At 38.4% G+C, this 27,368-nt stretch overlaps 1 protein-coding gene across 1 annotated transcript in view; it reads left to right on the top strand.

The window, feature by feature from the left end:
• Positions 1 to 27,368, top strand: part of LOC143023166 (tRNA selenocysteine 1-associated protein 1-like) — a 55,413-nt gene that overhangs the window by 9,758 nt on the left and 18,287 nt on the right. The window contains exons 2-3 of the mRNA XM_076181684.1: positions 36 to 113; positions 16,502 to 16,624. Coding sequence (XP_076037799.1) covers positions 36 to 113; positions 16,502 to 16,624 — 201 coding nt within the window. The remainder of the gene's footprint in view (positions 1 to 35; positions 114 to 16,501; positions 16,625 to 27,368) is intronic.

The following is a 27,368-nucleotide window of genomic DNA, read 5'->3' as shown; positions in this document are numbered from 1 at the left end:
ATTAGATTCTTCAAGTAATTTTTTTTTTATTACAGCTGGCTGACTACATGGATGAAAATTTCATTCTTGGTGCTTTTCGGGCCCTTGGAGAAGACAGTGTCCTTAATGTCAAGGTAACTTTGCTTCTTAATAAAATCTATTTAGATTGTGCATGTCCTCTTAATATACTTAAGAGAATTAAGGATTATGCTATACATAAGATTATGACATAAAGCATATTTCCTTATACATTTAAGTATGTGAATGCATGAGTATAATTATCTACTGGTACTTTAAATGGGCAAAAAATGATTGAAATTGAGTGTTTCATTAGCTTTCATCAGAGATGCAGAAAAGTGAGTAGTTCTTGTAAAGATAGCATGTGGAATGTCTGTCAAGCAGGGAAGAATGCAAAAAATAGAATATGTGGAAGGCAGTTGTGAATGGGTGAGTGTGTTTGTGAAAAGGAAGATGGATGTGTTGGCATTAAGTGAAACTAAGTTGAAAGGGATGAGTGATTTGGGAGTGTAGTGTAGAGGGTGTTGAGAATGAGGAGAGGACAAGGAAGGGTAGTAAGTAACAAGGTAGGCAAGCAAGTGGTGGAGTGGAAGGACGTTTCTTCAAGGTTGGATGAAGGTAAAACTGGGAAGGTAGATATGGGTCTTTGTTAGTGCATATGGGCCAGGTAGTGAGAAGTGTAGAGGAAAGGGAGGCTTTTTGGACAGATTTAAATGAGTGCATAGAAAGTTTTGGGAGGAATGTCAATGTAGTGGCATTGGGAGGTCTCATTGCTAGAGTAGGGAATGAACCAATAAATGGAGTTGTTGGGAAGTGTGGAGTGCTAGGTAAAAGCCATAGCAAAATGGCTTGTGAAAGTTGTGTGAACAAGGAATACCGTCTCAGGATGTGTGAGGAGGAAATTTGTCTTCTCAGGAGTGCACTCTGTGAGAAGAATGAACCCTCCCCACAACCCAAAGAGCGTTCCACTTCTTCCCCTTCTGTCACTGCCATGAGTGAATGGCGCTCTGCGGGGTCCCGTTTGTTGAGCCCGCATCCGGTAGGCGTGTGCCCTGTGGAGCAACCGCTGGCTCTAGCCAATTGTTTTGCTCTGCTGGAGGATGAATAACTGAGACATGGTTAAATGGTACAGAGTTCAAAGCTGAGTTTAATATTGTGGGATTTAAACACTTTCATCAGGATAGAAGCCACAAGAAAGGTGGGGGTGTTCTGTTGTACGTTAAAAACAATGTTCATGCTTGTGTTTTAGAGAAAGTGAAACAGGATGCATATGATAGTTTGTGGGTTGAGTTAACCCAAACAAATGGACAAAAAATGAATATAGGTGTAATATATAGGCCAAAGACATTATCATTAGCAGACGACAAACTGTTATTTCAAGAACTGTCTAGTTTCTGCAACCGGGATTTATTGATAATGGGTGATTTCAATTTTACTGACATTGATTGGATGACCCTTGAATATGGCCATATAGGTAGTCGCTTGATTGATTTTCTTGGTGACAATTACTTAATTCAGCATGTAAAAGATCCCACAAGATATGGAAACTTACTCGATCTATTGATCACTAGCCATGAAAGCATGGTAACTGATGTAGAAGTCAGTGAATCTGTTGCAAATAGCTATCACAACTTAGTTAGATTCAAACTCCTAAACAATTTTAGAATAGATACTTTTGTTTCTAAAATACCCGATTTCAGTAAAGCTCAGTTCATAGGACTGCGTCAGGAGCTTCAGCTTACAGATTGGGAGGCAAAATGAAACGAAAGACCTGTAGATCAGATGTGGGAAATATTTCAAAATACGCTCACTAAGATTATTCAAACTTACATTTCTTTTAAGGACAGACGTCCCCCAAATCAGGCTCGCCCAAAGTGGCTCGACAAAGAAACTGAAAAAAAGTATTGCTAAAAAGAGACAGGCTTATAAGAAATATAAATGCTCGGGTGCATCTAATGACTATGAAAGTTATGTATCAATACAGAGAGATTTAAAAAAGACTAAGAAAAAGAAAACGACAATACGAAATGAACATCGCTGATAAATCCAAAGAGAATCCCAAAGAATTCTATAGTTACATTAGAGATAAAAAGGTTGTTAGGAATGACATTGGTCCACTATTATCTGCTGATGGTCAACTTGAACATTCAAATGAAGGAATGTGTAATATCTTAAACAATTATTTTAGCTCGGTATTCGTAAACGAATCACCGCAAAGTGAATTCCAAACTGAAACCTGTGAAAAGTCTAGGGTAAACTTACTACAGTAAATATAAAAAAAGAAAAAATTAAAAGGTGTATAGATAAACTCAAAGTTAATAAAACACCAGGGCCTGACGGTTGGCATCCAAGAATCTTAAAGGAAATGAAAAATGAGATTGTTGTTCCTTTAGAAATTATTTTCAAGAAATCCATCATATCCGGAGATGTCCCAAGAGAATGGAAGCCAGCTAACGTCACTCCCATATTCAAAAAGGGTGACAAAAAGAAGCCAAATAACTATAGGCCTATAAGTTTGACTTCAATCATAGGAAAAATAATGGAAACTATCATCAGAGATGCTATCGAACATCATTTAGAAAGAAACCGTTTGATAAATGATAGCCAGCATGGTTTCAGATGGAAACGTTCTTGCGTGACTTACTCACTCGAATTCTACAACACAGTTATCTCGAATTATGACAAAAGAAACAATATAGATTTAATATATCTAGACTTTGCAAAAGCTTTTGATACCGTCCCACACGAAAGACTACTTACTAAATTAGCTTTACACAGAATAAGTGGTAGCCTATTAGGTTGGACTAGTAATTGGTTGAATGGTCGAAAACAGAGAGTTGTTTTAAATGGAAAAATGTTACAAGTGGAGTTCCTCAGGGTTTCGTTCTTGGACCACTTCTATTCATAGTATATATAAATGATATAGACCATGGACTAAAATCTACTGTTTCCAAATTTGCTGATGATACAAAACTGTGCAGAGTGACAAATGATGACTCAAACCAATTAGATATTCAAGAAGATTTAGATAAATTACAGCAATGGTCTGAAAAGTGGCTAATAAAATTTAACACAAGTAAATGCAAGGTAATGCACATAGGTAAAAATAACAGTAAGTATGATTACAAGTTATTTGGAAATTCGTTAACAAAAGTGGATAGTGAAAAAGATCTTGGCGTAATTATCAGTAACAACCTCAAATCATCTAAGCAGTGTATTTCAGCCTCTGAGAAAGCAAATAAGATTCTAGGACTGATTGCGCGATCTTTTGATTTCAAAAGTCCGTCACTCATTAACAAGCTATATAAATCGTCAGTTCGTCCACATTTGGAATATGCTGTTTCCGTATGGTCACCAAATCTCATTAAAGACATTGACAGACTGGAAAAAGTACAACGGCGAGCCACAAAACTGATTCCAAATATCAAAAATAAATCATACAAAAATCGACTAAAACATATAAATCTGTTTTCCCTAAAAAAGCGTAGACTCAGAGGTGACTTGATACAGGTCTTTAAGATTTTAAAGGGAATTGACAACATCAAAAGTGACAAAATTTTCACATTGAATGAGAATCAGACAAGAAACAATGGTCTCGAACTGTCCGGATATAGATTCAATTTGGAAGTAGGTAGAAACAACTATGCCAACCGTGTAGTTAATGAATGGAATAAACTTCCTGCACAGGTAGTGCAATGTAGTTCAGTTCGAAGCTTTAAGAATCATTTAGATAAACACCTAAGCAAGATGCTGTAATGATTATAATTTATTTTATATTATTTGTTTTTGTTTTGTTATCATTTGTCTATCTGATTTTCATTTATTAATAGTTATATGTCATTTTATTATTATTTACTATTTACCTAATTGTTTATTATTTAACTATATGCATTCATTTATGTATTTTATTTGTTATTTACATTATTATAGTTTTTATTTATAATTTTATTATTATGATTTTTTTTTTTGCATCCGACCTAGATATGGACCAAAAGGTCTCCTGTCGGCATGCTCCACCTTTGTAATCCTTTGTAAACCAGGAAGGTTATAGAAGTAGAAACAAAATTAACAAAGAAAATGAGATGGACAAGCACGGATCACGGGGTGGGCTGTCCAAGACAACCAGCGAGACAGAATCCCGAAGCATATGTATTTAAGGCAAACATGTATGCATGTCTGTCATTCTCTCTGAGGAAGGTATACAGCCAAAATGTAAAAGAATTAAGTGCCTTTGCCATTATTCTGAGATTTCCTACCCCAAATACACTCAGATTGTCAATATAGATAGGTAGTATGTTTGTGATAAGAAAGATAGATGTGTTGGCTTTGAGTGAAACTAAGTTGAGAGGGTAGAGCGAGTGTAAGTGGGATGTTATCAGGAGTGAAGAGAGGGCGAGGGAGAGAAGGGGTGGCTATACTAAAAAGTGAAGAGATAGGTAAACGTGTAGTGGAGTGGAAGGAGATTTCCTCAAGGATAATGTGGATGATGGTGAAACTGGGAAAGGAGATGTAGGTTTTTGTAAGTGCATATGGGCCTGTAGAAGAAAGGGAGGCTTTTTGGGTAGATTTAAATGAGTGCATAGAGGGATTAGGGAGAAATGTCAATGTAATAGTACTGGGAGACCTTAATGCTAGGGTAGGAAATGAACCAATTGACAGAGTGGTTGGGAAATGTGAAGTTCCAGGAAAGAATCGTAGTGGAGAGTTGATGGTGGAGATGTGTCTAGAGAGTTAATGATAGCAAATACAGTGTTTTGGAAGAAAGTCAAGCATAAGTACACATGGGAGAGGGTGGTAGATACAGCATTAATGGACTATGTAGTGGTAGATAGGAGTACAATAGGAAGAGTTAAGGATGTACATGTGCTAAGGGGAGAGAGTGAGGGAATATCAGATCATTTTTTGGTGAAAGGTAAGTTGAGAGTGGAGGATAGATGGAGAAAGAGGTAAAGGACAAAAGGTGCTTAAGTGAACGCTTTAAATGAAAGGGAGAAGAAGTACAAGAAGAAGCTGAGAGAGTGGCATCCAGTAGAATATTTTCCCAAAGTTCCTCTCCATCTTTTACTGTCATTTCTTCCCAACAAGCTCGTTCTCCTTTGAGTTAGTCACCCATAATTACTGTTTCCTTCTTTCAATAATTCAATTAAGGCATTCTTTGTGTCTTCCTATATTTTGGAATGATCACTATCAGTCCAAGCCTGTGTTTTTGGAGGACATATATTACTATAAATTTTCTACTTTTCATATTTCTGTTTTCAACTTTAACCCCTTCATTCTGGGCCAAAATCTCGCGGGCAGCATTATCTGCCAGACATGCGATGTTGCGTCATAATACTCGCATTATAAAAACTAAAGGTACCGCTGTATTTAGTTCGTTCTCTTTCACCCGTGAATTTTGAAAACCATAGAAAATATGATGAAGCCAGTTTACAGAGTATGGGGGTCACGCAGGTACAACTACAATAAATATAATCAAGACGCCGACATCAGCATCCTCACATACCCACTTGCTCCTCATGATGCCTACGTAGGCATCATCGTATCGAAGGGGTTAATCATAATTATTTCCACATTATTTTTTCCTTCTGTTATCTTTGTCACATTTAAACCTTTCTTAGTCAAAAACATAACTCCACCCTGTTTCTCCATTCTATTTTTCACCCAATGATTGTATAGACCTTGTCCCACAGTATTTAATGGTAGTAAACCTTTTAATTTTGTCTCCACAATTCCCATTATGTCTGGTTTCTCTATTAACAGATAGTTGTTTAATTTTTTTAATCCATGTGTATGCTATTTTTAATTTTTCTTTTCTTCTCTTTTTGGTTTGTTTTCTTTATTTTGATGTACCATTTTCTCAGCCTCAGGTCCAGTACTCTCCGAAAAAAAAACCCTCGCATTTCAATCTCCATTCTTCTCTCTCTATCTCTCTTTTTTTTTTTTTTTTTTTTTTTTCATGTACAGTACTTCATTTCTAAGTGCCTTTTCTTTCTTTATTTCCTCATCGCTCATTTCCTTTTTTATCCATACATTTTTATAAATTTCACTATTTGTTAGCTTTGCTGCTTTTGATAGTACTTCAGCTATCATTTGAGTCCTTAGTCTGATTTTTAGTGGCCTATAGTGTTTATCTCTAGAGTATTATCTCAATATCTTTGTCGAATTCTTGTCCCTCTTCTTGAACTTCTTTCAGAATTTCCTTTGCAATTTCTTTCTCTTTTTCTCTTTGGTATTTGTAGGCATTTTGTTTTTCTTTAATACTATAAACTACAATGCACTTTTTTTTATCCACTGTGTTTCTTACCCAGTTTTCTTTTCTTTAATTACTTTGATTACCGTTTCTTTAGCATTTTCCTCTACCTGTTGTACTATTTCTTTAAATGTTATTTTCTGATTTCTTTGTTCTTGTTTCCACTGAATTTTTATATCTAGGTTTTTCTCCTTAATTGATTATCACACTTTTTCAGTCACTGCTTGTGTATGTTCTTTGACCTTTTTTTTTCAGTTCCTCATTTTTTTTTTTTTTTTTTTTTTTTGTCTTCATTTTTATTTCGTTATCACTTCTGATCATGCTTAATTCACTTTTTAGGTCATTAAGCTCTCTGTTCCTTTCTTAGTTAGCTTTTCATAGATTGGTCATTTCCCTGTGCATTGCTGTATAATCTGTACATTGCTCTATAATCACTTCTTAAATCTATTAGTTCTTCCATCAAGTCGTTAATGTCTCGATTTGATGCACACATTTGCATACCAATGGTCTACATGTACACAAAAACCCCTCCGTCATCACGCCAAACACTGTAGTGTGGCCAGACAAAACCCACGCCTGCCACATGGCCCAACACTCTAGCTATGCCCCAGGACCTTCCCAAGGCAAGCAGCGGACATTACTGCACTATTCAATGACTACATTCAGCTTAGTCGCAACCCCCAGCACCACTACCATCAGACAGACTCTCTCAGTTCACCCAGCAACAGTGAACCAGCAGCTGACGACCAAGATAACCCTTAGGACCACCCCTGCCCCTGTGCCCAACAGTTCAGCACTCTCGGACAGAACCCCACTACAAAGGACGCCATCATTTTCCTTGACCCACCTGTTACGCTCCACCTACACTATCCAACTCTCAGACCCGCCAACATTCCAAGGAAGTAGCACTCTTTCTACGAGTCCACATATATAAAATCTCTTTCCATATTGTAATTTTTCTCGCATTTTTGGGTACACATATTCATACTATTTCTTTGTTTACAACTCCATCATCTGCGTCTCCCACCCCATCACTGCCCTCAGCATCCTTGCTTTCCGAACCAAACTCCACATTTTCAACCTTGGTAAGTAGATACAATTCACCTTATGTTCCCCAAGTGTTTCCACAGTGTTTTCGTGCTCTCAGTGCATGAATGCGGTCCAGAAACCCAATGCAACACACAGCTATTACACATGCTATAGTTCCAAGATATCTAACACAATTTCTACCCCACCTCAACCAGTATCACCCACAAAAAACATACACTCCTTTCACATGAGAACATGTTACCTAAATTTAACGGTTTCAACATCCCACTCCACTTTTGGCTGGTGTACACTCAGAAATAGATCGGACAGGCACAAAGGACGACAAGACTAAGATTGCTATTCTCAAATTGAGAATTGACCTCAATGACATGGTAGCAGGAGACATCATACAGAGTTACATTTTTCAAGAAACGAAGATATACAACGACTTTCTCAAACAATTTCAACAGTCTTTCACCAGATTCAACCAACTCTTTTCCCTTTCACCACTCTATGCTCTAGCCAAGATATAGAACACTGGACCATGCAAAACAAAAACACAAGTGGTCAAAATAGCTAGTAATTTCAAAAGTGAAAGCCTCACCCACTCTGCCTGGGTAACAAATGGTAAGATTGATCTAAAACACTTTGTCTCCCTCCTTGTATATTTGTCTACTCTCACAGCTCCACCCAGACACACTCCAAGTAGCTGGTAAATTCACTTTTACACCAGGTACCACCTTAGCAGAGTAGTAGAGCTTGTGTCACGATTAGAAATGAAGAGAGTGAGTGGTTCGAGGTAAAGGTGGGACTTCATCAAGGATGCGTTATGTCGCTCTGGCTGTTCAACTTATACATTTCTTATCGTGACACAAGCTCTACTACTCTCATAAAAACTCTTGACAGCTCCTAGAAGCTTTCCTCCTATCCTGTACATCCGCAAAACCTCCCACAGTGCCTTTCTGTCTACCCTATCATAAGCCTTTTCCAGGTCCATATAAGCCCAAAAAACATCCTTCCCCTTTCCTATAGCTTTCTCACATATGTCTTACAACAAAAATCTGATCTACACAACCTCTACCCGTCCTAAATCCACACTGTTCCTCACCAATTACTCCCTCTCTTCCTCTCCTAATCCTCTCAATCAAGATCCTCCCATAAGCCTTCCCAACTACACTTAACAAGCTAATCCCTCTGAAACTACTACATTCACACTTGTCCCCTTTTCCCTTGTAAAGTGGAACTATACAGGCACGCCTCCAGTGCGAGAGGTAAATGCAAGGGTAGTGGGTCAGGGATTAGAGATGGTTAAAGAAAATGGAGAAAAGTGGGAGGTGAGCCAGCTGTTGTTTGCGGACGACACTGCGCTTGTGGCAGGATCAAAGGAGGGATTGAGGAAGTTGGTGACAGTTTGTGAGAGTGTGTGATAGAAGAAAGTTGAAGATAAATGTGGGTAAAAGTAAGGTGATGAGATGTACAAGGGGTGAAAGTGGCAATAGACTGGAAGTGAGCATTAACCCCTTCCATACGGTGCCGCACACGTAGGCGTCATGGACTTAGATCTCAGTGGCAGCAGCCAATGCCAGCCGTACGACATGTCGTAATAATACTCGCATCATAAAATATAGTCACCGCTTATATCGATCGTTCTCTCTTTCACCCGCGAATTTTGAATACCACAGAGAATGGGATTCAGGGCACATTTGAGAGAATGTAAAAACACAGGGGCGACTACAATAAATATAATCAAGACGCCGATATGGCAGCCTCGCGAATACACTCGCTCCCCATGACGCCTACGTGTGCGGCACCGTATGGAAGGGGTTAAGGGAGAGCGACTGGAGGAAGTGGATAGTTTTAGATACTTGGGTACAAATGTGGCAGGAAAAGGTGGAGATAGAATGTAGATTGAGAGAAGCGAGTAAATGCCTTGGTGGATTAAAAAGTGTAATGAGGAATAGACATTTGGGAATGGATGCTAAGAGGAGACTAAATGAAGGAGTGACTGTGCCAACAGCACTGTATGGGGCAGAAACATGGAACATAAGAGAGGAAGAGAGAAGGAGTTTGAATGTGTTTGAGATGAGGTGTCTGAGAAGTATGATGGGGGTTACTAGGCTAGATAGAGTGAGAAATGAGGTGAGGAGGAGAACGGGGGTGGAGAAGGAGTTGGGAGATAGGGTTGATGAAAGAATATTAGGATGGTTTGGACACATGGAAAGAATGAGTGAAGAAAGACTAGTAAAAGAGGTATGGAAGGCAGATGTGGAGGGAGTGAACATGAAGGGATGTCCTAGGATGAGGTGGATGGATGGGGTGAAGGGGGGGGCTTTGGGGGAAGAGGGGAATGTCTGTTGAGGAAGGACGGGTGAGGACAAAAGACGAGTGAATGGAGAATGGTTGTATATGGATGATGATGTGATGCATGAGGTGGAATGGGCAGGGGGATGGGGGGTGAGATAATATGTGTGAGCAAATTTTGACGCAGCCTGAAGGGATTTCTCCCCGTCTTCTCCTTTTATGCATGGGGAGACGGAGAGTGGGGGTCGCCGATTTAATGAAGCGGCCTTGCTGTGGATGTGCTGTGTCTTGCAACACTGCTTCTGACCCAGGGCAGTGGACAAGGTGCAGGGATGACCCGTCATCCAGGAGGTGCTAAGATGAGAGGGAGGGTGGAGGGGTGTGGAGTGTATTCAGGGATATGATTTTATGCCTTTTCAATTTTGGCTACCTCCCCTGTAAGGGGAAAAAAGCCTTGGTATATGTACAGTAGAAGCCTGATTTAACGAACTAATTCAGCCAAGGTCCAGTCCGCTAAATTGAATTTTCCTGTAAATTGAGCGAGTGAGCGTTAGTGTAACAGTGTTGCCAGAGCGGATTATAAAAATGATACGTACCTAAAAATTCCCTGGTGTACACACACACACATACAGTATATATATTATTGTAAGTGAATTATAGGCAGCACAATCGTGAATTGCAAATGAACATCAACGTGCAGTAATTTGTTGCAACATGTATTTTACCTAGTTTACCTAGTTGTATTTTATGGGAAGGGGAGCTATGCTCGTGGTGTCCCGTCTTCATACCTCATTTTATCTAAACTATTTTTAAATACATGTATTGTTTTTGCACACACCACTTTCTCATCTAACTTGTTCCAATTGTCTATTACTCTGTGAGGAAAGCTGTTCTTTTTCAGATCTCTTCTATAGCTGTCTTTCTTGATTTTCTTTCCATGTCCTCTTGTATTTCTATCATCCCATTTTATCAGATTCTATCAATAATTTCTATGCCTTTCATGATTCTGTAAATACTGTAGCTATCAAATCTCCTTTCTCTCTTCTTTGCTCTAGTGTCTGTAGTTCAAGTTTTGCTAGTCTCTCTTCATATGATAGTTTTGAGAGTGTTGGTGCCAATTTTGTAATTGCTCTTTGTATTCTTTCAATTTTTTTAATACATTTTTTTGTACTTGGTGACCACATCGTTGCTGCATATTCCAATCTTGGTCTTATCAGAGTGATTAGAATTTTCTTCACCATTTCTTCATCCAGGTATGTAAATGCCACTTTCATTGTTCTTATCAAATTATAAGTTTCTCCAAAAATCTTATTTATATGTTTCCCAGGTCCTTCTCATTTTCTACTTTTTTTATTCCTTCATCTCCCAATTTATATGATCCTGTTATTCTGTTTTTGCTTGTGTGTGTGTATGTGTGTGTGTGTTAGTCGTGTAACAATGATATGAGCTGTCTGTGAATTTCGCATAATATTAGTCATAGCTTCGTGTTTGGTTCGATGTACATAATTCTAGAGATTAATAAGACTGGGCAGTTGGTTTTTGGATAGTGAGCATTATTGTTGTGTTGTTGCAGAAAACATAGTTCGTTGTTATAGAAGTGTTTTTCGTGGTGATTACTCTCGCGTACTGATTTTGAATTTTCCCATCAACTTACTGTTTCATTTTGTTTTCCTATTATAGCGTCTATTTCTACTTGAATATATTTCTGCTACAATTATACCTTATACATATACTGAATTATATATTACTTTATATATATTATAGTATGTATATATATATATATATAATTTATATACCTCCAAAGTACTAAATTATAAATTTTTCCTTGAGTCCACCACCACAATCTGGTAACATTGGACTGAGACACGCATGTGGCCAGTTGATGGAAAATACTCAGCTTACCGTTCCCGCTGAATTGAGCTATTTCCGTAGACGGTCTGGCCAGCTAGCGGAAAATGGTCAACTTAGCGGACCATTTCCGCTAAGTTGAGCATTTTCGTTATTGCTATTTGCAGTTCACTAATTTGAGCTTCGGCTAAATTGAGATACGTTAAATCGGGCTTCTACTGTATGTATGTATGTATGTACTTATGTGGTTCTTTAGTATTTAACTATACATATGCATTTATTTTTATTTATTATTATTTATATTACTATTATTTTTATGTCAAGAGGAGGTTATATGAAGGAGTGATTGTGCCAACAGCATTGTACAGGGCAGAAACATGGAACATAAGAGAGGAAGAGAGGAGTAGTTTGAATGTGTTTGAGATGAAATGTCTGAGAAGTATGATGGGGGTTACTAGGCTAGATAGCGTGAGAAATAAGGAGGTGAGGAGGAGAAGAGGGGTGGAAAGGGAGCTGGGAGATAGGGTTGATGAAAGAGTATTAGGATGGTTTGGACACATGGAAAGAATGAGTGAAGATAGATTAGTAAATGAGGTATGGAAGGCAGAGGTGGAAGGAGTGAATATGAGGGGGCGTCCTAGGATGACATGGATGGATGGGGTGAAAGGGGCATTACAAAAGAGAGGAATGTCTGTTGAGGAAGGATGGGAGAGGACAGAAGATAGGGGTGAATGGAGAAGGGTTGTGTATAGATGATGCTGTGATGCATGAGGGGGGGAGGAAGTATGTATGAGAAAAAAATTGACGCAGCCCGAAGGGTTTTCTCCATCTTCTCCTTTTATGCATGAAGGGACGGAGAGTAGGGGTCGCCGAATTTATGAAGCGGCCTTACTGTGGATGTGCTGTGTCTTGCGACACTGCTTCTTACCCAGGGCAGTGGACAGGATGCAGGGATGACCCTTAATCCAGGAGGTGCCAAGATAAGAGGGAGGGAGGAGGGTGGAGGGGAGTGGAATATGTAGGGAATGGAATGGGTGGGAGTGGTTTCTGTGCCTTTTTCTCTTTAGCTACCCCCTGTGTAAGGGGGAAAAAGCCATTGGTATATGTATGTATGTATTTTAGTTTATTTTTTATTTTATCTATCATTATATATATTTTTTTTTCATCCAACCTAGATATGGCCCAAAAGGTCCCCCTGTTGGCATGCTCCTTTGTAATCCTTTGTAATGTGGTCACTTTCCAATTGGTGTCTTGTATTCCATTTTGTCCATGATTTCAGGCTATGATGTGATTATAAGTCCAGTCTCGATGGTTCTTCATTGTTTCTATATCTGGTATTTTCCTTCACCCATTGAGTCCATGTGTATTCAATGGTCATATCCAGTAGAATATTTCCCCAAATTTCCCCTCCACCTTTTACTGTAATTTCTTCCCAATATATTTCTTTTGAGTTAGTCACCCATATTTACTAAGTTTCCTCCTTCTTTCAGTAACTCAATGCACTCTGTGTCTTCCTGTATTTTGGAATGGTCGCACATATGCTATTATAGATTTTCTTCTTTTCATATTTCTGTTTTAACTTTAATCATAATCATTTCCACATTATTTTTCCCTCTGTTATCTTTGTCACATTCAATCCTTTTTTAGTCAAAAACATAATTCCTCCACCCTGTTTTTCAGTTCTATTTTTTGCCCAGTGGTTGTATAGACCTTGTCCCACAGTATTTGATGGTACTGGACCTTTTAATTTTGTCTCCACAATTTAATTTGTTTAGTCCAAAAATCATACCGTCTATGTATATGTTTTTAATTTTTTCTTTTCCTTTTTTTGGTTTATGTTTCCTTTCGTTTTTTTCATTTGCTTCATTTCTAAGTGGTTTTTCTTTCTCCATTTCCTCATCGCTCATTTGATTTTTTATCCATACATTTTTATAATTCTCACTATTTGCTAGCTTTGTTGCTTTTGATATTACTTCTTCAGCTATCATTTAAGTCCTTAGTTTGATTTTTAGTGGCCTAGAGTGGATTTCTCTTGAGTATTGTCCCATACTGTGCACCTTCTCAATGTCTTTGTTTATTGTTGTCCTTCTTCCTGAACCACTTTCAGAATTTTCTTTGCAATTTCTTTCTCTTCTTTTTCTCTGATATTTGTATACATTATGTTTTTAGTACCATAAGCTACAATGCACTTTTTTTTATCCACTGTGTCTCTTACCCAGTTTTCCTTTTCTTTAATTACTTTAATTACCATTTCTTAAGCATTTTCCTCTACCTGTTGTAATATTTCTTTAAATGTTATTTTCTGATTTTCTTGTTCTTGTTTCCACTGATTTTTTTTATTTCTAGGAGATATGTCTCTAATTGATTCTCTCACTTTTTCAGTCACTGCTTGTATTTGTTCTTTGACCTATTTTTTTCAGTTCATCTTTGTTTCTGTCTTCATTTTTCTTTCGTCATCACTTCTGATCATATTTAGTTCACTTTTTAGGTCATTAAGCTCTGTTAATTTCTTCATTAGTCTTTCGTAGATTAGTCATTTCTCTGTGCATTATTCTATAATTTATTTTTAAATCTATTAGTTCCTCCATCAAGTTATTAATGTTTCGATGCCTTAGTTCATTGCTATACCTAGTTTCTCTTTCTACATCTAACCATATACCTAATATTCCTTTGTCTCTTTGGAGAAAAGTGGGAGGTGAGCCAGCTGTTGTTTGCGGACGACACTGCGCTTGTGGCAGGATCGGAGGAGGGATTGAGGAAGTTGGTGGCAGAGTTTGGGAGAGTATGTGATAGAAGAAAGCTAAAGATAAATGTGGGTAAAAGTAAGGTGATGAGATGTACAAAGGGTGAAAGTGGAGGTAGACTGGAAGTGAGCATTAAGGGAGAGCGACTGGAAGAAGTGGATAGTTTTAGATACTTGGGTGCAAATGTGGCAGGAAAAGGTGGAGGTAGAATGTAGATTGAGAGAAGCGAGTAAATGCCTTGGTGGTTTAAAGAGTGTAATGAGGAATAGACATTTGGGAATGGATGCTAAGAGGAGACTGTATGAAGGAGTGATTGTGCCAACAGCACTGTATGGGGCAGAAACATGGAACATAAGAGAAGAAGAGAGAAGGAGTTTGAATGTGTTTGAGATGAGGTGTCTGAGAAGTATGATGGGGGTTACTAGGCTAGATAGAGTGAGAAATGAGGTGAGGAGGAGAACAGGGGTGGAAAAGGAGCTGGGAGATAGGGTTGATGAAAGAATATTAGGATGGTTTGGACACCTGGAAAGAATGAGTGAAGAAAGACTAGTAAAAGAGGTATGGAAGGCAGATGTGGAGGGAGTGAATATGAGGGGACGTCCTAGGATGAGGTGGATGGATGGGGTGAAGGGGGCTTTGGGGAAGAGGGGAATGTCTGTTGAGGAAGGATGGGAGAGGACAGAAGAGAGGGGTGAATGGAGAATGGTTGTATATGGATGATGTTGTGATTGCATGAGGTGGAATGTGCGGGGGGATGGGGGGGTGAGGTAGTATGTGTGAGCAAAATTTAACGCAGCCCAAAGGGATTTCTCCCCATCTCCTTTTATGCAATGGGGGGACGGAGAGCGGGGGGTCGCCAATTTAATGAAGTGGCCTTGCTGTGGATGTGCTGTGTCTTGCAACACTGCTTCTGACCCAGGGCAGTGGACAAGGTGCAGGGATGACCTGTCATCCAGGAGGTGCTAAGATGGGAGGGAGGGTGGAGGCGTGTGGAGTGTATTCAGGGATGGAATGGGTGGGAATGATTTTATGCCTTTTCCTTTTTGGCTACCTCCCTTGTAAGGGAGGAAAAGCCTTGGTATATGTATATGTATAACTACAGTAAGTTGTAATTCACATAAGGGATACAATCTAAGTACCTTAACCTACATATGTTAAAATTTAATACCACACTTTTTTCCATCAAAAATTAAACATAAATGCATTCCTCCAACCCCCAAACTTAACCTGTCCTAACCATAAATCAACCCCAGAAAGCATAATTTCTCCAACATGATATTATCACTAAATCATAATGATATCCGTTTAATTGTAACAGTAGTTTCACAAACTGAGAGTGCTTGCACTTGAATTTAAATTTGGTTTTACTTAAGCAGTAGACTTGTCACACTTGTACTGTCCAAACACATCTATTTTTGTACCAAAGAAAATGAATTTCAGCAACTCTTGCAATGCCATGGCATACACTACTTGCTGACTGTGTTCACCATACAGTCATTACAGTGTGCATGGAATTGCAATATAAGAGGTACCTCAGCAGAATTGGTGCAAAAATGAGTCTGTAAAACATTAAACATGACATGGAAGGGATGAAAATTGAGCACTAACATCACAGAACATTCCAGTTTTTATGCTGCAGCACATGTATTATTTTAAGCGTAGCCACAGGATTCAAACCATTGGCAGGATGCATTATTCCTAAACTTCATAATTCAGAAATGTATAAAATGAAAATTTGTTGTATCATTCTGGAAACAGGCTTGTTTTAAAAGTTAATGGTAAGCTATAGACCTTTTTTGAGGTAGAAAACTGATATTTGTAACCATCACCATGTAGGAAAATTATTAATTTGTACTACTTGAGACAGTGAGTGTTTTTTAACTACTACTGCTAGAGAATGTTGATTTTTATAGCCATTAGTTGTGGAGAAAGTAAATTGTTGTGGTTACTAATGATATAGATGATTTTTGTGCTTCCTTCGTAATTTTGTCTGTTTCTTAGCATAACCTCCTGACATGTATCTAGTTTTCAGATACTTCCTAAATTCTATGAATATGATATGCCAGTAAGTGTGTGTACAGGATAAAGTTGAATCTGTATACATGTATACTCTGGCTCGGCTATGGTCACATGCATTGCACTTAAGGACTTCCCCCATGGTTTATCAACAGTATAGTCTTCAACAACCCTTCTCTGAGAGGAATGGACAAAAGTTGAAAAAATGTATATACGAGTATATATGGTGTATATACATAATACATGTTAAATTTTGACTTATGAAATGTGGAAATAGATATAGTTTCCTTATTATAGTTCCTCTCTTTATCTCTAGGTCATGAAGAATCGCTACACTGGGCACCCAGCTGGTTACTGCTTTGTCAATTTCACATCTGACCAAGCAGCTCTAACTGCAATGCACAAGCTGAATGGAAAAGTCATACCTAACAGTCAGCCTGTAAGTTTTGTTTCAGTTGATGTGTTGTGATTTGATTTCTATACTGAGCTTAGCCCACTTCCTTTCATCTTACACACCACACCACCATCCACACACAGCCACTCTCCACACACAACCACTCTCCACTCACCCCATCCTCCATCCCCTCCTGTCGCTCCCCAACAAGACACCCACCTCCCTCCCAATGCCCACCACCTCACCCATCCATCCCATCCCAAGTTGACCCTCCTCCACTAGTCCCTCCTATAAATGAATTTTTTTATCGCTTTTTTTTTTATATATATATATATTTTTTTTTTTTTTTTTTTTTTTTTTAATCTCATCCAAATTTGTTCAGATATTAAATATTTAGTATATAAAAACAGGTGCAAGTATGTTATTCATCCCTCCACATATGTGCATCTATCTTATTCAAAGAGGCATTAGACAGAGTATAAAAATAAACAAGTAATTGACCATTTTAGTCACTGTCAGATGCTGTAAGCCTGCAACAAGTGTAGATACTGTATATGGGCCAGTATGGCTATTGGCTGGCTACCTTACAAAGTTTACCTTTTATCTTAGCACACTCTTCAAAGAATAAACACTCCAATTTCCCATTATGACCCTGGATGTTGCCTAAACACAGATCCGCCACTTGGACAGTGGAAAAGGGGTTAACATACCGTATATTTCCACGTATAAGACGACCCTAAAATCCAAAAATTCACCCCTTAAAATTGGGGGTCGTCTTATACTACCATTATAAAAATCAGACCTTGAATTCTACGTGAGATGACTTGGTAGGCTAGCCTGCCGATAACCACCGATACACTGGAAATGATTCACATTATGATAAGAACTGGTAATAAAGGTAATTAAACCATATTTACCTTATGTATTATTGGCATATCTTTATTGTAAATGGCAATTGTTAAATTCGAGGAATAATTCTATATTAATGAAATTACGGTACTTTTAACTACTCTGAAAAAAATGTAAACATTGAGCACTGGTTGCGTTCAGAGCAACCTTTTTCTTTCCCTAACTTTTCAGTAATTTTTAAGACTGAAAATAACAATTTTGGATTACAGTACATAAAACATTTATCAATAAAAAATATTACAGTAGTTGCATTTAAAACATAGAAAAATTAAAAATTATAAAACTTAATTTCTAATCATTGTCAATATTACACATCAAACGTATTTCTAAAACCTTTATTTTCAATAAAATTACATTACATTACATTTAAAGCTTAAAACATTATAAAACTTTATTTATTTATTTATTTATATAAAACCCCTCAAACTCATCACAATCATCACTCTGTTTCAAAAAGTTGTTCGAACATATCACAAGATTCCTCAAATATGCCGTCATCGTATGGATCCCAGCCCGGTTCCGGTGAGTCGACTTCGGCTTCGTCATCACTTTCATACAATAAATCATCTTCCGTGTCATCCATGGCATTAGAGATTCCACATTTTTTAAAAGATTTTACGATACTTTCGACCTTAACACTTTCCCAAGCTTTAATAACAAATTCGCAGAGAACATCAAGTGATGCACTACACAAATCATTTTTGTTAGTTAGCTGACGTGTGTTCTCAGAAAATCATGATACATGATTTGCTTTGATTATTTAATTTATTTTGAATTTATAAGGATACAGTAAGTAATTTATCTGGTATAAGGATACAGTTAAGTAATGAGAAAGAAAAGAGAAAAAGCGGAAAAAAACAGCTGATAAACGTAAACAAAACAATTCTTTTTGTACGGTCGGTTTGATACACTGATGCTTTTGAGATAAATTCATAAAAAATTTGCTCTAATTTTGTACCTCGTCTTATACACGGAAATATACGGTAGTAATGGGGGGAAACTGTTGTACTCCCAGCCACACATCAAGGCTCAGAGCTTACTTTCTACCTGACTTTTTGCTCGCTATCCCTTAACTTTAACCTACACTCATACATAAGTCCTTGAGATGCAAATAATATTTTTTTTTTTTTTTTTTTTTTTTTTTTTTTTAAACCTCTTCAGTACGGGCCAAAATCTCGCGGCCAGCATTAGCTGCCAGACGTACGGTGTCTCGTAATAATACTCGCATCATAAAATATAGTCACCGCTTATATCGATCGTTCTCTCTTTCACCCGTGAATTTTAATAATCATAGAAAATGTGATGAAGACAGTTTAGAGAGTATGTCATTACGCAGGGGCAACTACAATAAATATAATCAAGACGCCGATATGGCAGCCTCGCATATCCACTCGCTCCTCATGCCACCTACGTATGCGGCACCATATGGAAGGGGCTAAGATAACTCGGCAAGGAAAAGAACCATATTACAATAATTTTTCTATGTTAGAATATCAAATAAATCAGTATATCCCTCACTTAAGGTTTTCTATGGTGTCAGGGCACTTCCATTTTCTGTGGTTTCATGTTTTGATGTTTTATTTTACAATGTACAGTTGCCCCACTTAGTTTTGGCACAGTTTTAAAAATGTTTCGGACAAGACTAGCAACTCGCCCACTATTCTTTTTTATTACATTTTTGTGTCTGTTCATTTTTTTTTTTTTTTTTCTTTTTTTTTCTCTTCTAAATAGTAACTACCTTAAAAAATGTGACAAACAGCGAAATACTCAAAATGATGTAGCAGACAACACATTTTTCTTGACTTACTAATGACATCTATCACTCTTATTTGACAAGTAATACGATTAATTGCTCTTTGACCTTTTTCAGTTCTTCATTTTTATTTTTGTCCTCATTTTCATTCTTTCGTTTTCTCTCTTGAGCATATCCATTTTGTTCTTTAGGTCACTTAATTCTCTAATCGTTTGGTCATTACTCTTACACAAAGTAATCAATTCCCTAAGTACAGCTCGGTAGTCTAATTTTAAATCTATGATTTCTTAATGCATTACTATAACTTCTCTATATCTAAGCTTTTACCTATTTCTCCTGGATTTCTTTGAAAACCTGAAAAACTGTTGTTCTCCCACCTTTGGTTTATCCTGGGAGTGTCAGTCAAACATGTTTTTTTAGGGATGACACTTCCTGGTGATTCCACCTTATATCCAGGCCTCTCTTTGTTGGTTTGTTTAATATTCTTTCAACTTTTTCTTTCTCCATTGTGCCAACTATACTTATTTCAAGAACTGGATTTTACCTTATCGGTCACATGAGAAATATAGCCTACACATCCTGCACAATAACAACTTTATTACCATATTATGTTTATGGAGATATCTAGCAACCCTTCCTACACTTACATAGCCAGTGGTGCACATCAGCGTCCCTCAGTGCGTTATCAAAGCTTGAGGTAGGAGCAGGTTGCCTCCCAGCCTGGGAGTCACGCACGTGATCCAGCCAATTTTTTTTTTACATATTTCTCTAGCTGTAACCATGGGAGGGGTAAAGGAGGACTTATTGAAGATTAAAAAAAATAATGATAATACCGTATTTTTCGGTGTATGACCCGCGGCTTTTTGCCTCAGAAAAGGGCCAAATTTCGGGGGTGCGGGTGATATAAAGGTGCGGGTCATCTGTGGATTCTGGTTAGAAATTGCCCTCTTACGCAGTGAAAAAAAAAAAATGAACGATTAGTTTAGCTGGGTGCCCTCTTGGATCGGGGATTTGCGGGGGGGACCGACCGGATTCGTCGTATGAAAGTTGATTAAAGTCATAATACAGCGCGTACGATCGAGACAAACGACAAAGAGAAGGTAGGATTTGTCTTACCCGCTTTACATGCTCTTGTGTCGCGATCAAACAAAAACAAGCGGGCGGCCATTTTCGCAATTACAAATTACAAACTGTACCTGATTCCTTAATGCTAAATTTGTGCATTACATGTGGGTTGTTCAAGCATGGAAGAAAATTAAAGAATCGACTATTCAGAACGGTTTCCGTAAATCAGAAACGTGCCATTCTGCAATGTTCGATGCATGCTACGACTCGGAAAAGGAATCGGACGAATCCGAAATCGAAATGGAAACGGATGAGGTCACTGCATTAGAATTGGCCGATTTATACCACAACCTCTTCCATGACGATACAGAGGATGAGGAATTCGATGGCTTCGTGAGCGATGATACGCCTTCATAAACATTGACTGTCGTCTGTGATCACTATTTTTTTTGTAATAACGATGTGCTCCATTGACTCTGTTCATAACAGTTCAGTAATGTGCTCTATTATTGTTCTATTCTATTGAAAACTAACCATTGGAAATTGTTTGGTTTAAAAATTAATTACCAGTGTTTGTATGGCATTTATAAACCAATTGATTAATTACTGGTAAACAATCAAACAGGGTTTTATGGCATTATTTACACAAATTTATTAAAGGTCAGATATCAACAGATATACCATTCACTAAAAATCATCGAAAAAGTACTTTTTAAAAGCATACAAATAAAGTTTTTACCTATTACAGAAAAATTTATTCAGAAAATTAACTTTTAATTGCGCCTCGCATACCACTTTTCCGAAGTCTAGATATTCAGAATAACAATATTGTTTGTTTGGCAACTGTGACGTCACGAACGCGGAATTCCCCGAACCTTTCCCGAAGCGCACGGGCGGAATGTTTCGAATAGCAGACGACGCAATGAAATGAAGACAAAACTGATTTTTGCCAAATTTGATAAGATGTAGATGGTGGAATTATATAGAATACTGTCAGTATGTTTTTCTATGTAAATTAAACTGTAAATACAAAAAGTTATTGAAGTCTTGATTTCTGACCTTTAAAGGTCAGATATCAAGACTTCAATAACTTTTTGTATTTACAGTTTAATGTACATAAAAAAAAAACATACTGACAGTATTCTATATAATTCCACCATCTACATCTTATCAAATTTGGCAAAAAACAGTTTTGTCTTCATTTCACTGCGTCGTCTGCTATTCGAAACATTCCGCCCGTGCGCTTCGGGAAAGGTTCGGGGAATTCCGCGTTCGTGACGTCACAGTTGCCAAACAAACAATATTGTTATTCTGAATAACTAGACTTTGGAAAATTGGTATGCGAGGCGCAATTAAAGATGAATTTTCTGAATAAATTCTTCTGTAATAGGTAAAAACTTTATTTGTATGCTTTTAAAAAGTACTTTTTCGAGCAATATGATGATTTTTAGCGATATCTGACCTTTAAGGTTCTTTGTAATATATATATATATATATTATATATATATATATATATATATAAGTGCAATAAAATATATTGAAATTAATTTGTTGGTTATTCTTCATCTTCACAATCAGAAATAAATAGGACTGGAGGAATACTAGTATCATGATCATGAATCGCAATGCCGCGTCTTCGACCCATCCCAAAGGCATCGTAAGATCAGTTGCACATTTTCGGGATCACCCCTCTTTCATCGAAGCTACCACTACATCTAGTGGCAGCTTCAGAAACCAAATTGTGATGAATACAGAAAAGAAAGATATCACCAAGAAACCTGCTAATATCGGAAAACATATAATTTTTTTTATAAATCACATAAGCATTGATGAGACAGAAAATTTAGAAAGCCTCAGCTTTGAAATTTCTTTGATCACCACGTCAACGGACGGCCGTAACAACAACCCCCGAGAGCTGTGCCTGTGGCCACCCATGGATGGGTCGGATCTACACTGCCGCGCACGCCATATGACTGCGGGTCACACAGCGGTGCGGGTCTTGTGTGGATTTGCACTAAGGTGTAAGGGGGTGCGGGTCATATAACGGTGTGGGCTATAGTCCGAAAAATACGGTAATAATAATAAATAGATAACAAAAATAAAATAAAAAGGGAATGTAGAAGACAAAAACATTCTCGAATATACTGTTGCCAAATCTGTTCATGATACAAAGGTGGACCATGCCGACAGGAGACTTTTTGGTCTATATCTAGGTTGGCTGTGAAAAAATCATGATAATGATGAACAAATTTTGTCACTTTTGATGTCAATTCCCTTTAGAATCTTAAAGGCCTGTATCAAGTCACCTTGAAGTGTAAGTTTTTTTAGTGAAAACAGATTCATATGTTTTAGTCAATTTTTGTATGATTTATTTTTGATATTTGGAATCAGTTTTGTGGCTTGCCATTGTACTTTTTCCAATCTGTCAATGTCTTTAATGAGATTTGGTGACCATATGGAAACAGCATATTCCATATGTGGATGAACTAATGATTTATATAGCATGTTAATGAGTGATGGACTTTTGAAATCAAAAGACCACACAATCAGTCCTAGAATCTTATTTGTTTTTTCAGAGGCTGAAATACACTGCATAGATGATTTGAGATCGTTACTGATAATTATGCAAAGATCCTTGTCACTATCCACTTTTGTTAATGAATTTCCAAATAACTTATAATCATACATACCAAGGCTTTTTCCCCCTTACAAGGGAGGTAGCCAAAAAGGAAAAGGCATAAAATCATTCCCACCCATTCCATCCCTGAATACACTCCACACTCCTCCACCCTCCCTCTTATCTTAGCACCTCCTGGATGACTGGTCATCCCTGCACCTTGTCAACTGCCCTGGGTCAGAAGCAGCGTTGCAAGACACAGCACATCCACAGCAAGGCCGCTTCATTAAATCAGCGACCCCCCCTCTCCATCACCACAAGCATAGAAGGAGAAGACGGGGAGAAATCCCTTCAGGCTGCATCAAATTTTGCTCACACATACTACCTCACCCCCCATCCCCCACCCATTCCACCTCATGCATCACAGCATCATCCATATACAACCATTCTCCATTCACCCCTGTCTTCTGTCCTCTCTCGTCCTTCCTCAACAGACATTTCCCTCTTCTCCAAAGCCCCCTTCACCCCATGCATCCACCTCATCCTAGGACGTCCCCTCATGTTCACTCCCTCCACATCTGCCTTCCATACCTCTTTTACTAGTCTTTCTTCACTCATTCTTTCCATGTGTCCAAACCATCCTAATACTCTTTCATCAATCCTATCTCCCAACTCCTTTTCCACCCCTGTTCTTCTCCTCACCTCCTCATTTCTCACTCTATCTAGCCTAGTAACCCCCATCATACTTCTCAGACACCTCATCTCAAACACATTCAAACTCCTTCTCTCTTCCTCTCTTATGTTCCATGTTTCTGTCCCATACAGTGCTGTTGGCACAATCACTCCTTCATACAGTCTCCTCTTAGCATCCATTCCCAAATGTCTATTCCTCATTACACTTTTTAATCCACCAAGGCATTTACTTGCTTCTCTCAATCTACATTCTACCTCCTCCTTCACTCCACCTTTTTCTGCCACATTTGTACCCAAGTATCTAAAACTATCCACTTCCTCCAGTCACTCTCCCTTAATGCTCACTTCCAGTCTACCTCCACTTTTACCCTTTGTACATCTCATCACCTTACTTTTACCCACATTTATCTTTAGCTTTCTTCTATCACATACTCTCCCAAACTCTGTCACCAACTTCCTCAATCCCTCCTCCGATCCTGCCACAAGTGCAGTGTTGTCCGCAAACAACAGCTGGCTCACCTCCCACTTTTCTCCATTTTCTTTAACCATCTCCAATCCCTGACCCACTACCCTTGCATTTACCTCTCGCACTACCCCATCCATGTACAAGTTGAACAGCCAGGGTGACATAACGTATCCTTGATGAAGTCCCACCTTTACCTCAAACCACTCACTCTCTCCATTTCTAATCCTGACACAAGCTCTACTACTCTCATAAAAACTCTTGACAGCTCCTAGAAGCTTTCCTCCTATCCCGTAAATCCGCAAAACCTCCCACAGTGCCTTTCTGTCTACCCTATCATAAGCCTTTTCCAGATCCATAAAAGCCCAAAAAACATCCTTCCCCTTTCCTATAGCTTTCTCACATATGTCTTAACAAAAAATCTGATCTACACAACCTCTACCTGACCTAAATCCACACTGTTCCTCACCAATTACTCCCTCTGTTCCTCCCCTAATCCTCTCAATCAAGATCCTCCCATAAGCCTTCCCAACTACACTTAACAAGCTAATCCCTCTGAAACTACTACATTCGCACTTGTCCCCTTTTCCCTTGTAAAGAGGAACTATACAGGCACTCCTTCAGTCCTCCGGCACTCTACCCTCTCTCCAGCAAACATTAAATAACCTCACCAGCCAGTCCACCATCACTGTACCTCCTTTTTTTAGACATTCTGCATGGCATCCATCCAGACCAGGTGCCTTACCTGCTCTCATCATCTTAACAACTGCCTTCACTTCATCCTTCCTTATTTCTCCTCCATTTTCCTCACTCATCACAGTAATTTTCTTAGCATTTCCCACTGCAGCTATCTTTCCCTCCCTATCCTCCTTCACATTTAGCAACTCCCTAAAATATTCTGCCCATCTTCCCCATACTGCCTTCTCTTCCATTATTATCTCTCCATCTGCACCTTTTACCTTTTCTTCTCTACTTGATTTGCCTCCTCTTCTTTCCAAAACATCTTTTTATTACTTTCAAAATTTTCTGTCATACTCCTACCCCATTTCACATCTGCTCTCCTCTTTGCCTCCTTTACCTTTTGCTTTACTTCTCTTTTCTTTTCTTTGTACCTCTCATATGACTCCCTCGTCCTATTTTGTAACCAATCTGTGAAAGCTCGCTTCTTCTCTTCTACAACCTTCTTTGTTTCCTCATCCCACCATTCACTACCCTTTCTTCTATTTCCTCCTGTCCTTCTTGATCCACACACCATCTTTGCACACTTTGTGACTCCCTCCTAGAACCATCCCCATTTCTCTTCCACTCCTAGCTCTACTCTATCCTTCACTCCCTCCCACTCCTTCAGCTTCTTCTTGTACTCCATCCCCTTTTCCTTTTCATTTAAAGAGTTCACTCTAAGCACCTCCCTACCTTGTGTCCCTTTCCTCTTTCTCCATCTATCCTCCACTCTCAACTTACCTTCCACCAAAAAAAGATCTAATATTCCCCCAACCTCTCCCCTTCGCACATGTATATCCTTAACTCTTCCTATCATAATTCTATTTACCACTACATAATCCATTAACACTCTATCTACCACCCTTCCCTCCACCACCCTATCCCATGTGTACTTATGCTTGACTTTCTTCCGAAACACTGTATTTGCTATCATCAACTCTTTCTAGACACATTTCCACCATCAACTCTCCACTACCATTCTTTCCTGGAACTCCACATTTCCCAACCACTCCATCAGTTGGATCATTTCCTACCCTGGCATTAAGGTCTCCCAGTACTATTACATTGACATTTCTCTCTAAATCCTCTATGCACTCATTTAAATCTACCCAAAAAGCCTCCCTTTCTTGTACACTCTTCTCACTGCCAGGCCCATATGCACTTACAAAAACCCACATCTCCTTCCCCAGTTTCACCTTCATCCACATTATCCTTGAGGAAACCTCCTTCCACTCCACTACACGTTTACCTATCTCTTCACTTACTAGTATAGCCACCCCTTCCCTCCCTCACCCTCTCTTCACTCCTGATAACCTCCCACTTACACTCCCAAATTTACACTCACCCTTCCCTTTCAACTTAGTTTCACTCAAAGCCAACACATCCATCTTTCTTCTCACAGACATACTTCCTATCTTTTCCCTTTTACTCTCATCTGTACCACATCCACGCACATTAAAAAACCCAAACCTTAGGGTGCTGGTCCGAAAACTCCTAGACCCTCTTATGCCTTTACTTTTTCTTTTAGGAATTTCCTCTGTGGGGCTACAAGGAGAAGGATGCCTAGTCCCAATCCCCATCCCTTTCTTCTCGCCTCTTATGATCCAAGTGGAAATACTTGATGGCAGTATTCTTGTCCCCCACCATAGGGAAGGTAGGCAAAAAAGGAAATGAATATTCAGAGAAATTGTACAGGACAGTAACAAGGGGTTGGGGGACAGCATAACTGAGGGACAGTCGTAGTATAAAAGCGTCATCATTTCTCTATGAACAGAGTTTACCTCTATCACAGACAAAATGATGTGTGGCTCTGGTCCGTAGGGGCGCCCCCTATAGACCCTAAAGTATCAACTGCATGCCACTTTGCCACAATAACATGCAGCCAATACCCCACTTCTCAGACCATTGCTCTAATTTATCTAAATCTTCTTGAATATCTAATTGATATAAGTGATCACTTGCCAATCCGCATAGTTTTGTATCGTTAGCAAATTTGGAGACAATAGATTTTAGTCTGTGGTCTATATCTTATATACTATGAATTGAAGTGGCCCAAGAAAGGAGCCTTGAGGGACTCCACTCATAAAAGATTTCCATCTAGAAGTTTTGCCTTTTAAAACAACTCTGTTTTCAATCATTCAACTAATTTCTAGTCCAAGTTAATAGGCTACAACTTATTCCATGTGAAGCTAATTTAGTAAGTAGCCTTTTGTGGGGGACAGTATCAAAAGCTTTTGCAAAGTCTAGATATATTAAATCTATATTGTTTCTTTTGTCATAATTCAAGATGACTATGTTGTAGAATTTGAGTTAGTTATGCAAGAACATTTCCATCTGAATCCATGCTGGCTATCATTTATCAAACAGTTACTTTCTAAATGATGTTTGATAGCATCTCTGATGATAGTTTCCATCATTTTTCCTATGATTGAAGTCAAGTTTACAGGCCTCTAGTTATTTGGTTTCTTTTTGTGATTTTTTTTTTAATATGGGAGTAATGTTAGCTAGCTTCCATTCTTTTGGGACATCACTGGATATGATGGATTCCTTAAAAATAACTTCTAATGGA

The sequence above is a fragment of the Oratosquilla oratoria genome, unplaced genomic scaffold, assembly GCF_046742065.1.
Source record: "Oratosquilla oratoria isolate Oo_2021 unplaced genomic scaffold, ASM4674206v1 SCAFFOLD45, whole genome shotgun sequence".
Lineage (NCBI taxonomy): Eukaryota > Metazoa > Arthropoda > Malacostraca > Stomatopoda > Squillidae > Oratosquilla > Oratosquilla oratoria.
The sequence above is the reverse complement of the archived record's forward strand: the minus strand, read 5'-3'. Positions and strand labels throughout refer to the sequence as shown.